The 12,116-nt window shown below is 43.2% G+C and overlaps 1 protein-coding gene across 1 annotated transcript in view; it reads right to left on the bottom strand.

Annotated features, from left to right (window-relative positions):
* LOC110522741 (voltage-dependent calcium channel subunit alpha-2/delta-4-like) overlaps positions 1 to 9,683 on the bottom strand; it is a 68,011-nt gene extending 58,328 nt beyond the window's left edge. The window contains exons 1-8 of the mRNA XM_036968581.1: positions 9,669 to 9,683; positions 8,461 to 8,577; positions 8,151 to 8,210; positions 7,698 to 7,860; positions 7,347 to 7,478; positions 5,660 to 5,720; positions 1,579 to 1,729; positions 1,285 to 1,359 (exon numbers count right to left, since the gene is read on the bottom strand). Of these exons, the coding sequence (XP_036824476.1) occupies positions 1,285 to 1,359; positions 1,579 to 1,729; positions 5,660 to 5,720; positions 7,347 to 7,478; positions 7,698 to 7,860; positions 8,151 to 8,210; positions 8,461 to 8,577; positions 9,669 to 9,683 (774 nt within the window). The remainder of the gene's footprint in view (positions 1 to 1,284; positions 1,360 to 1,578; positions 1,730 to 5,659; positions 5,721 to 7,346; positions 7,479 to 7,697; positions 7,861 to 8,150; positions 8,211 to 8,460; positions 8,578 to 9,668) is intronic.
* Positions 9,684 to 12,116: the final 2,433 nt, after the last annotated feature.

Below are 12,116 nucleotides of genomic sequence, written 5' to 3'. Positions count from 1 at the left end.
TTGGAAAATTATAAGGTCCCAAGCCCTGGTTTTCAGGATGTTATCTCTCGCACATTGCACTGCTTGGTTTTAAGGATGTTCTCTCTCACACATTGCACTGCTTGACAAGCCCTGGTTTTCAGGATGTTATCTCTCACACATTGCACTGCCTGACAAGCCCTGGTTTTCAAGATGTTATCTCTCGCACATTGCACTGATTGGTTTTAAGGATGTTCTCTCTCACACATTGCACTGCTTGACAAGCCCTGGTTTTCAGGATGTTATCTCTCACACATTGCAATGCCTGACAAGCCCTGGTTTTCAGGATGTTATCTCTCGCTCATTGCATTACCTGACACGCCCTGGTTTTCAGGATGTTATCTCTCACACATTACACTGCTTGACAAGCCCTGGTTTTCAGGATGTTATCTCTCACACATTGCAATGCCTGGCAAGCCCTGGTTTTCAGGATGTTATCTCTCACACATTGCACTACCTGACACTCCCTGGGTTTCAGGATGTTATCTCTCACACATTGCACTACCTGACACGCCCTGGTATTCAGGATGTTATCTCTCACACATTGCACTACCTGACATGCCCTGGTTTTCAGGATGTTATCTCTCACACATTGCACTGCCTGACAAACATACATGTAGTCTACGTACACATTTTGCGCGCTAAAATCACATTGACTTACTTATCAATACACTTTATGCATACATTACTTTTCTATATTGTGGAGGCAGGTAGCCTAGTGGTTAGAATGTTGGACTATTAACCAAAAGGTTGCAAGGTCGAATCCCCGAGCTGACAAGGTAAAAAAAAATATCTGTCATTCTGCCCCTGAACAAGACAGTTCCTGTTCCTAGGCCGTCATTGAAAATAAGATTTTGTTCTTAACTGACTTGCCTAGTTATTAAATAAAGGTAAAATATCATATATGTAAATTTGTGTTCTACATATTACAGTATACATATTTTAAAATTATTCCAGCCCTGTCAGTCACACTCCATTACAGTCCCTCTCCACAGTAGGCTGATGGTTGTGAATGACGGCTGACCTGGCCTGCTCTCTGATCCACACTGGGCCAATACATGAAGTAGGAACTAGGCCAACAGGTGGAGCCAACTTCTCCGCACCTAGCTTAGCAGCATGACTGACAGTCAAGGTGGCCCTTCACTCTCCACCTCCATAGCGGTGTAATGTCATAACAGAACACTTTGAGTTGCTAGAGCCCTGCTGAGAGGTAAGAGCTCCGTGGCTTAGCGGCCACAGATTACCTGAAGAAGATAATGGACTTACCTCGCGGTTGTCCAAGTCAGCCTGCACCAGGGTGCCTTTGAAGCATGGCTCTACGTAGCGCACGTAGTCAGTGTACTGTGGGGAGAAAAGACAAGGCAGGGCTGTAGTCCTGCCAACAGTGTGACACTGTTGTGATGTAACAGTGTAGTGGTGTAACAGGTAATGTGTGAAGGTGTGATAATGTAATGGGAATGGCTTAGTCAACTGAACACCACATTTCAACACATGGAAATTACAAGACCCTGAGATTTCTTGTTCCGTTGGTGCTTAGTGGCAGGAGGAGGGTTGACTCACAGCGATGACGTTGACAAAGTCGTTCTCCCCCAGTGTGTCCAGGATGGTGTTGATGGTGTGCTTGGCGATGGTCATCTTCAGACCCTTCATACTGCCACTGATGTCCACCACGATAATAATGTCCTTTGGTGAGGTGGCAGCCTGGATATACCTGGGGGACAGGGGTAGAGAGAGATAGGACGGTAACACTATGGTGTAACCCTATGTGAGGATTCTCTACCTCTACTGTACTTGAGGCTTGTGTGGTCCAGAGACTAGAGCATGGGGCACCGCAGGACCATAGGATGGAGGCCCCAGTCAACGGTTCTCTCACTTTCTCAAGCTGCTTCATGAAAAAACTTTCCCCATATAATTCACAACCCCTTGACATAACGATCCACATTCAATTTAAAAAAGCGGTGTAGGCCTACAGCATATGGCACTGTATAACATCCCAACCACACTGCCCCTCCCTATCAACTTAGTTTCAAAACATGACAGATGCAAATGCGCGCACACACACACCTTTTTGGTATTTTTCATATCTACATGTTTATAAATAGGGACATATGTCATCCATGTGAACCCCACTGACCTGGGTATTGAGCTGTTGGTTATAACCACTTAAGGAGCAGCTTAAAGTATTTCTAGGGGATCAGATCAGACTGTCCTGGCCTGTCTGTCTGTGTCTCCCTGTGTTTCTGTGTTCAGAGCCTTGGGTGCTATCCTTGCCACTAATCTGAAAGTCAGGGGCAGCCCAGGTCCCAGGATACTCTCTAACTGAGTGGAGAGATAGGGAGGGCATCCATATACTACCTAAAGCTCATCAACATGGCTTGTTGAATTCCTGGAAGCTGGAAATGCTACTGATTGGCCAGTTAGAAGGATATCCTCCCTCTGGCCTAGGGAGACCCCACGGCCTAACAGCAGTGATAGGAGACTCATACTGGACTGCATGAAACAGTAAATCAAGGTCCTGACTCTCAGTTGTCAGTAATTATATCATAGTACTTGTTGTTGGAGCAGGGTCACAGTTTCCATCCCATTCTTTAAACTGCCAGCTCAAGTGTCATGTTGTGCAAGTGTCGAGCAATACATGGCCAAGTCCTAGGACAGGCCCTACCACATTAGAGCAACATATCCATGGGACTATACACTCTCTTACCACTGGATAAGTAAAGTAAAGTATGGTGAATGCTGTAGTGAAGTTTAGTTCAATTTAAAAAGCCAAAAAGTAAATAAATGACACGACTAAAATAGATAAAAGCTTGCGTATAGATGTCACATAAGCCTATACAGTCTTAAGGTATATGAGGTCACATGACTTTAATCTCGCTCTCTCTCAGGAATACCTGGCCTAATGACTCTCTAGAGACAGCAGGAGCAGCAGGTGCGGTAGAGATACTCTGAATGATTGGCTATGAAAAGCCAACTGACATTTACTCCTGAGGTGCTGACCTGTTGCACCCTCTACAACCACTGTGATTATTATTATCTGAGCCTGCTGATCATTGATACACGCAGTCAGTCAGGAAAGCAAAGGCCAGCTTTTTCAAGCCGAAATTTGCATCCTGTAGCTCTAACTCCAAAAAGTTCTGGGACACTGTAAAGTCCATGGGGAACAAGAGAACCTCCTCCCAGCTGCCCAATGCACTGAGGCTAGGTAACACGGTCACCACCGATAGATCCATGATAATCGAAAACTTCAACAAGCAACGGCTGGCCATGCCTTCCTCCTGGCTACTCCAACCTCGGCCAACAGCTCCGCCTCCCTCCCGCAGCTACTCGCCCAAGCCTCCCAGCTTCTCCTTTACCCAAATCCAGATAGCAGATGATCTGAAAGAGCTGCAAAACCTGGACCCGTACAAATCAGCTGGGCTTGACAATCTGGACCCTCTATTTCTGAAACTTTCCGCCGCCATTGTCGCAACCCCTATTACCAGCCTGTTCAACCTCTCTTTCATATCGTCTGAGATCCCCAAGGATTGGAAAGCTGGCGCAGTCATCCCCCTCTTCAAAGGGGGAGACACCCTGGACCCAAACTGTTACGGACCTATATCCATCCTGCCCTGCCTATCTAAGGTCTTCGAAAGCCAAGTCAACAAACAGATCACTGACCATCTCGAATCCCACTGTACCTTCTCCGCTGTGCAATCTGGTTTCCGAGCCGGTCACGGGTGCACCTCAGCCACGCTCAAGGTACTAAACGATATCATAACCGCCATTGATAAAAGACAGTACTGTGCAGCCCTCTTCATCGACCTGGCCAAGGCTTTCGACTCTGTCAATCACCATATTCTTATCGGCAGACTCAGTAGCCTCGGTTTTTGTAATGACTGCCTTGCCTGGTTCACCAACTACTTTGCAGACAGAGTTCAGTGTGTCAAATCAGAGGGCATGTTTTCCGGTCCTCTGGCAGTCTCTATGGGGGTGCCACAGTGTTAAATTCTCGGGCCGACTCTTTTCTCTGTATATATCAATGATGTTGCTCTTGCTGCGGGCGATCCCCTGATCCACCTCTACGCAGACGACACCATTCTGTATACTTCTGGCCCTTCCTTGGACACTGTGCTATCTAACCTTCAAACGAGCTTCAATGCCATACAACACTCCTTCCGTGGCCTCCAACTGCTCTTAAAAGCTAGTAAAACCAAATGCATGCTTTTCAACCATTCGTTGCCTGCACCCGCACGCCCGACTAGCATCACCACCTTGGATGGTTCCGACCTAGAATATGTGGACATCTATAAGTACCTAGGTGTCTGTCTAGTCTGTAAACTCTCCTTCCAGACTCATATCAAACATCTCCAATCTAAAATCAAATCTAGAGTCGGCTTTCTATTCCGCAACAAAGCGTCCTTCACTCACGCCGCCAAACTTACCCTAGTAAAACTGACTATCCTACCGATCCTCGACTTCGGCGATTTCATCTACAAAATAGCTTCCAAAATTCTACTCAGCAAACTGGATGCAGTTTATCACAGTGCCATCCGTTTTGTTACTAAAGCACCTTATACCACCCACCACTGCGACCTGTATGCTCTAGTCGGCTGGCCCTCGCTACATATTCGGCGCCAGACCCACTGGCTCCAGGTCATCTACAAGTCCATGCTAGGTAAAGCTCCGCCTTATCTCAGTTCACTGGTCACAATGGCAACACCCACCCGTAGCACGCGCTCCAGCAGCTGTATCTCACTGATCATCCCTAAAGCCAACACCTCATTTGGCCGCCTTTCCTTCCATTTCTCTGCTGCCTGTGACTGGAACAAATTGCAAAAATCGCTTAAGTTGGAGACTTTTATCTCCCTCACCAACTTTAAACATCTGCTATCTGAGCAGCTAACCGATCGCTGCAGCTGTACATAGTCCATCGGTAAATAGCCCACCCAATTTACCTACCTCATCCCTATACTGTTTTTATTTATTTACTTTTCTGCTCTTTTGCACACCAGTATCTCTACCTGAACATGACCATCTGATCATTTATCACTCCAGTGTTAATCTGCAAAATTGTAATTATTCGCCTACCTCCTCATGCCTTTTGCACACAATGTATATATACTATTTTTTTTCTACTGTGTTATTGACTTGTTTATTGTTTACTCCATGTGTAACTCTGTGTTGTTGTCTGTTCACACTGCTATGCTTTATCTTGGCCAGGTCGCAGTTGTAAATGAGAACTTGTTCTCAACTAGCCTACCTGGTTAAATAAAGGTGAAATAAAATACAAATAAAATCTATGAACATCTTGGCCATGTTCTGTTATAATCTCCACCCGGCATAGCCAGAAGAGGACTGGCCACCCCTCATAGCCTGGTTCCTCTCTAGGTTTCTTCATAGGTTCTGGCCTTTCTAGGGAGTTTTTCCTAGCCACCGTGCTTATACACCTGCATTGCTTGCTGTTTGGGGTTTTAGGCTGGGTTTCTGTACAGCCCTTTGTGACATCAGCTGATGTAAGAAGGGCTTTATAAATACATTTGATTGATTGATTGATGTCTTAGTGTCTAGCTCCCCCCCTTATCACATTGATACCAGGAAGTGTCTTACTCTGGTCAAGGTCGATGCCACCCAGAGGCTAATAGTAGATTTACTAATAGCTTACCAGTTACGGTTCCTGCAGTCAAACGCAGCCACACCATTCGAATCTGGAGTCCATTTGATACCTGTAAAAAAAATACAGTCACACTACAGTGAGTAAACAGCATGGCATCCATTAAAATCCTACAACATTATACTGAAGTCGACATCTTACAGCCTCCCGAGTGGCATAGTGGTCTAAGGCACTGCATGAGGCGTCACTACAGACCCAGGTTTGATCCCAGGCTGTGTTGCACCTGACCGTGACCGGGATACCCATGAGGTGGTGCACAATTGTCCCAGCGTTGTTAGGGTAGGGTTTGGCTGGCTGGGATGTCCCTGTCCCATCGTGCTCTAGCAACTCCTGTGGCAGCCCGGGCACATGAATGCTGGCACGGTTTCCAGTTGTATGGTGTTTCCTCCAACACATTGGTGTGGCTGGCTTCCTGGGTTAATCGACCAGTGTGTCAAGAAGCAGTGCGGCTTGGCAGGGTCATGTTTTGGAGGATGCACGGTTCTCGACCTTTGCCTCTCCCGAGTCCGTACGGGAGTTGCAGTGATGGGACAAAACTGTAACTACCAATTGGGAGTAAAAAAAAAATACAGTTGACATCTTAAAACAGATGGTATTCTATGGTTTATTTTTGATAGTAGTATGCTTTTTGTTTTGCTGTGCTATATTTTCTGTTATGCTATACTCTGGATTTATACACTATTACATCATAGCACTGTTGAATACTCATTTTTGATTGGCTTGAAGGGCATTTTAGAGTGTGCATTTTTTCCCTATAACGCATGGTGTAACTGAATGACTATGAAGTTAATTCTTACATGTTCTATGTTTGTCCTGTTTTTGAAAGCAAAACCCGAAATGAAAACATTATTGGCATTGTTGAATTAGAATTAATTTTCAAAATAGCAAGATAGGATGATGGTTTGGTTAGCTAAGCTAGCAAGTCTGTTTTCTTGGTTATCATAGCAACTACTGTAGCTATCTAGCTAGCTAGTAAACTTGTCACATTTCTACTGGCAAATTAATACATTTCTAGCAACAAATATGTTCATTTATAGCCATAGTATGAAAGGAATAATCAACTCAGGGCTCTATGTATTCTCTGGAAAATAACGAAACTCAGTGGAAGGTTAGTTCCACGATGCTAAGGAATCGTGGAACACATGTTCCACATCATGCATTATCTTCCAGAGAAGGCATAGCCCATCGTTGATTATCCCTTATTAACCAAACTTTTCAATACACTACTCTGTGTTGCTATCAGTTGTATGGAGCTGACTGAGGGCTCCAAACATGATAGTTCTTTGCTTAGTACTTTTCTTTCTTTCTTTTTTATCTAGGCATGTCAGTTATGAACACATTTTTACTTACAATAACAGCCTAGGAACAGTGAGTTAACTGTCTTGTTCAGGGGCAAAACAACAGATTTTTTCCTTATCAGCTCAGGGATTTGATCTAATAACCTTTCGGTTACTGGCCCAACGCTCTAACCACTAGGCTACCTGCCACCCTTTACAGTGGAGGCTGGTGGAAGGAGCTATAGGAGGACAGGCTCATTGTAATGCCTGGAATGGAATAAACGGAACGGAGTCAAACGTGGCTTTCATATGTTTGATACCGTTCCAATTATTCCATTCCAGCCAATACAATGAGCCTGCCCTTCTATAGCTCTTCCCACCAGTCTCCTCAGGTCTTTTACCAGGGTAGATTCTGAAGAATCCCGAGGAGCTGCCAAAGTACTGCCAGGTGAGGGTGGGGTCTTTCTGGAAGTTGTTCATGAACACGTCATTCAGAGCCTCCGACCAGTAGATTCCATTGAGGATGTAGGCATCTTTACACAGAGGAGAAAGAGAGAGCAGCAAATGAGGGGGATGGAAAGTGTGACATCACATATAGTAACTGTCACCTGTTTCACTTTAAAGGATGACTAACCTAACCCAATTGGAATGCTAATCTCTCATTGAATTCAAAATATGTATTTCATGCATAGATAAGTTAGGATCTGGACCCAAGGGCCTGAAAACAATTGTTTGAACTTCATCACACACACCTTTGTTGTAGACGTTGGTTGGAACCTGTACGTCACTCTGCAGTGTGTTGACTGGCAGGTTGTTGAAATGCTTATTCTTCTCCAGAGGAAACTCACCACCCAGCTCTATGAAGTTACCATCTTCATCTGCTGTGTTCACCAGCATGGAGTTATAGTAGTCAAACTGGAGAAGGACAGCATTGGAACGGTGGAAAAGTTAGATTCATATTCATCAACTATCATTGGAGAATTGTTGTAAGTCGAGTAACATTAGAAGTGTACAGCCTATATTCTATCTGAAAAAGGCTTCTGCTCATGGTATTGTGTGTTTTTGTGGTCATCAAAATGTGCATGATGGTTAGGCATTTCATTTTCTCTATTGTGGTACTGTGGCACAGGGTTGTGATAATCATATTAGCAGTACTTTGATAAATCTGAGATCTCATATCCCCACAGACAGATAGAATGACAAACCTCTAGCGTTTTGTTGAAGTCGTGGTACAAATCTGCATCCTCCGCAGACTCAGCCAACCTCTAAGGAGAAAATGAAGATAGTTATTTAAAGACGTTTCTAAAATCGCCAGCCTAACCACAACACACACGGTAACAGTTCTGTTGGTGGTAACTCAAAGATGGTATGCTGTAGCAGGCGACATCAACTGGTGGCCCGATGGCCAAACCTGGTCCGCAAGGTAATCTAATGTGTTTTAGGTTGTCTTAGTTAAAAGTAAGAAAAAAAAACACTTGGCCTGAGAGAGACCTCTGACCTCTAACCTCTACTCACCTTAACTGACTTCATCTTGGACCCCAGCATTCTCTCCATGTCCTCTGCAAAGTCCCTCACTTGATCTCTCCCATCGATGTCCACTATCTTAATGATGGATTCCACATCTTTGAGTTTCTGAAAAGAGCACGGGAGGAGATATTCAACAACACCCTTCTACTATGATAAATGTAATACCTTCGATCATCTGCTTTCCATTTTTGTACAGGAAATAAAATAAAGCTAATGTTTTATTGTCATACTACATGTATCATTTTTTTCTCTTAGAACTGATTGATTGAGATAAGTGTGAGCCATTAGTTCAAGCCATTTGAGATACCTGTAAATAAGCAGAGTCCAAACCAAGCCAGCGGAGTCCTCTGGATTTAGTTTAATTTTAGGTCTTAATTACTCGATTAAGTCACTCACTAATCCCAATTAATCCAAGCAACCCATATACTGAAGGCTGAAGGCTTCCTACGGTGTATACTGAGGTTAATAGAGCAGTCTTGTGTGAATAGCTCTGGTGGGGAGAGAGTTCAACCATGCTGGATACCGGTGTTTTTACTCAGGCAATTCACAGGCACAATTACACTAGGCACAGACTAGTTTTTAGATTTGGTTGAGTTGTCAACTAATGTGAATTCAATGTGAAATCAACAAAATATGTCACAAGGACATTGGATTTAGGTTAAAAGTTGGGTGGGAAAAAATACAAAATACCATCACGTCATCACGTTGATTACTTTCTGCAAATCCAATTAATTTCCCACGTTGATTCAATGTCGTCACATAGATTTTTGGGGGTGAAAACAATGTTGATTCAACCAGGTTTTTCCCAGTGGGATGAGTCCACAATGATCCTCATTATGTCAGGAATATCAGATATTGAGGTAGACATGTAACATAGACTACATCAGCATACCATTAAATAGTAGTCATAGTAATGGAATAATTAGTGTAGAGACAAAGAAAACAAACAAACATTCTTAAAACAGGATTGGAACATTACTATATGAAACAAGTACAGGACATAACATCCTGATGATCATTATGGTAAAGTGTTCCTGATCCTGTTAGTAGCCTAGCTGCCCTGTGGCCTGTGTGTCTCTGTCCACTAACTGTGCCAAGTCTCTCCCTGACCTGATCTGACCAATGCAACCTAAGGGGTGAGGAAGCCCTTTAGATAGAGTGTGAACACCTGGCTCTGGCACCAACATCACACTCACTGACTTGGTGGACATAATGAGATTACGGGTAGCAGTTGGTGATAGAGGAGAATATGGGGCACCACAGGAGGTTAAAACATGTGGTGAGACAAGTAAACGAATGGGGCGGATGGTCATCAGTGTAACGCTATGGAGCATCTCAGATGTAAATGGGAAATAATGAGTGGTTTTTCTTTTGGTGAAAAGACTATGTTGCAAATTGTGATTGTAGTTTGTCTAACAAAAAGCCACATATTTTACCTTTTGTAGAATGTTAGCTCCAGAGTATCTTGTGGTAGTCTCACGTAGTTGCACTGAAAGGATATTAGCCCAAAACTGGACCCTGAAATAGACACAGAGCGAGAGAGAGAGATTGGTGATGAAGGATACTATATAATCTATCATCCCGTCCATGACAGAATATAATCACCAAGATTTTTTGGCCTTGCTGTCTACATGACGTTCAAAACACAGACAGGATCCATGTGCCAAAAAAGTCCATAAATATCACAACCGTAATAACAATTTGTTTATTAATCCAAATAGACAGTAGATGGTTCCAGGTGTCCTTTAAGCACATGATGGGATTTTAAGGCACCTCTCTGTATATCAACAGACAGACAGAAAAATGGTGTTGTACTGAAATGAAATAGAATGCTGTGGGACATTATTGGTTTGCTCCTCATAACCTCATCTGAGATTGCTTTAGAACTCTTTGTTGCTCTTTTGTCTGGATGTTGTGTAGTATCCTGAGATAGGAATATCTGATCATACCATGTACCTTTATGAAGGATGCTACAGAAGCCATTGTATTACTGTCACTCATAAATTAAACAGGGCTCAGTCTACTACAATAATGATGTGCAATCCATAATGCAATGCGGCACTCCATTAAACAGGATGGAACTGAATTCTGAAAATATTCAGACCCCTTGACTTTTTCCACACTTTGTTACGTTACAGCCTTATTCTAAAATTGAATAAATTGTTCTTCCCTTCATCATTCTACACACAATACCCTGTAATGACAAAGCAAAAACAGATCTTTAGAAATGTTTGCAAATGTATAACAAAATAAAAAAACAGAAATATCACATTTACATAAGTATTCAGACGCTTTACTCAGTGCCTTGTGGAAGCACCTTTGGCAGCGATTACAGCCTCAAGTCTTCTTGGGTATGACTCTTGGGTGTGAAGCTTTGTCCCATTCTTCTCTGCAGATCCTCTCAAGCGCTGTCAGGTTGGATGGGGAGCGTCGCTGCATAGCTATTTTCAGGTCTCTCCAGAGATGTTCCATCGGGTTGAAGTCCGGGCTCTGGCAGGGCCACTCAAGGACACTCAGAAGCCCTGAAGCCACTCCTGCTTTGTCTTGGCTGTGTGGTTAGGGTCGTTGTCCTGTTGGAAGGTGAATCTTCGCCCCAGTCTGAGGTCCTGAGCACTCTGGAGCAGGTTTCATCAAGGATCGCTCTGCACTTTACTCTGTTCATATTTCACCCCATCCAAACTTCTTCCATTTAAGAATGATAGAGGCCACTATGTTCTTGGGGACCTTCAATTCTTCAGATATTTTTTGGTACCCTTCCTCAGATCTGTGCCTCTACACAATCCTGTCTCGGAGCTCTACGGACAATTCCTTTGCATCATGGCTTGGTTTTTGCTCTGACATGCACTGTCAACTGTGGGACCTTATGTAGACAGGTGTGTCTTTCCAAATCATGTCCAATCAATTGAATTTACCACAGTTGGACTCTAATGATGTTGTAGAAACATCTCAAGGAGGATCAATGGAAACAGGATGAACCTAAGCTCAATTTCGAGTCTCAAAGCAAAGGGTCTGAATACTTATGTAAATAAGGTATTTCTGTTTTTATTTTTAATACATTTGCAAATTTCAAAAAACCTGTTTCCACTTTGTCATTATGGGGTATTGTGTGTAGATTGGTTAAATAGAACAAATCCTCATCCATTTTAGAATAAGCCTGTAACGTAACAAAATGTGGAAAAAGGGAAGTGGTCTGAATACTTTCTGAACCCACTGTACAGGTAAGTGAATATTATCCATGAACTGCATACTAGAGCTGGGATGACAAACTGAAAATGATCAACACCATCATTGCCCATCACTTATCGCAGGCATTTTGCTGATATCCTTCATTACAAAAGTAGCCTATATTAGAGAAATGTGTAGTTTGAAATGAAATAAGTTTGGTCAAATGGGTGATAGTCAATGGGACAATTGATGGCTACAACCATCAAACTAGTAGTAGTAGTTTAAAGAATAATAATAAAAACTGTGGTGCACATTGTTATAATTTGTCGTTATCGCGTCAATTCAGGCCTCAGTGGTAACCTGTATTGGAAACCACACAAAAGCATCAGTTAATGATAATACAAGGTAAAGAAGTATAGGACATGGGTGCAATGGCAGGTACTGTACCGTTGGAATTGGAGTCAAGGCCTACCTACTGT

Source organism: Oncorhynchus mykiss, chromosome 30, assembly GCF_013265735.2.
Source record: "Oncorhynchus mykiss isolate Arlee chromosome 30, USDA_OmykA_1.1, whole genome shotgun sequence".
NCBI classification, from domain to species: Eukaryota; Metazoa; Chordata; class Actinopteri; order Salmoniformes; family Salmonidae; genus Oncorhynchus; species Oncorhynchus mykiss.
Note: the sequence above shows the minus strand (reverse complement) of the source record. Positions and strands in the feature narration are given on the sequence as shown.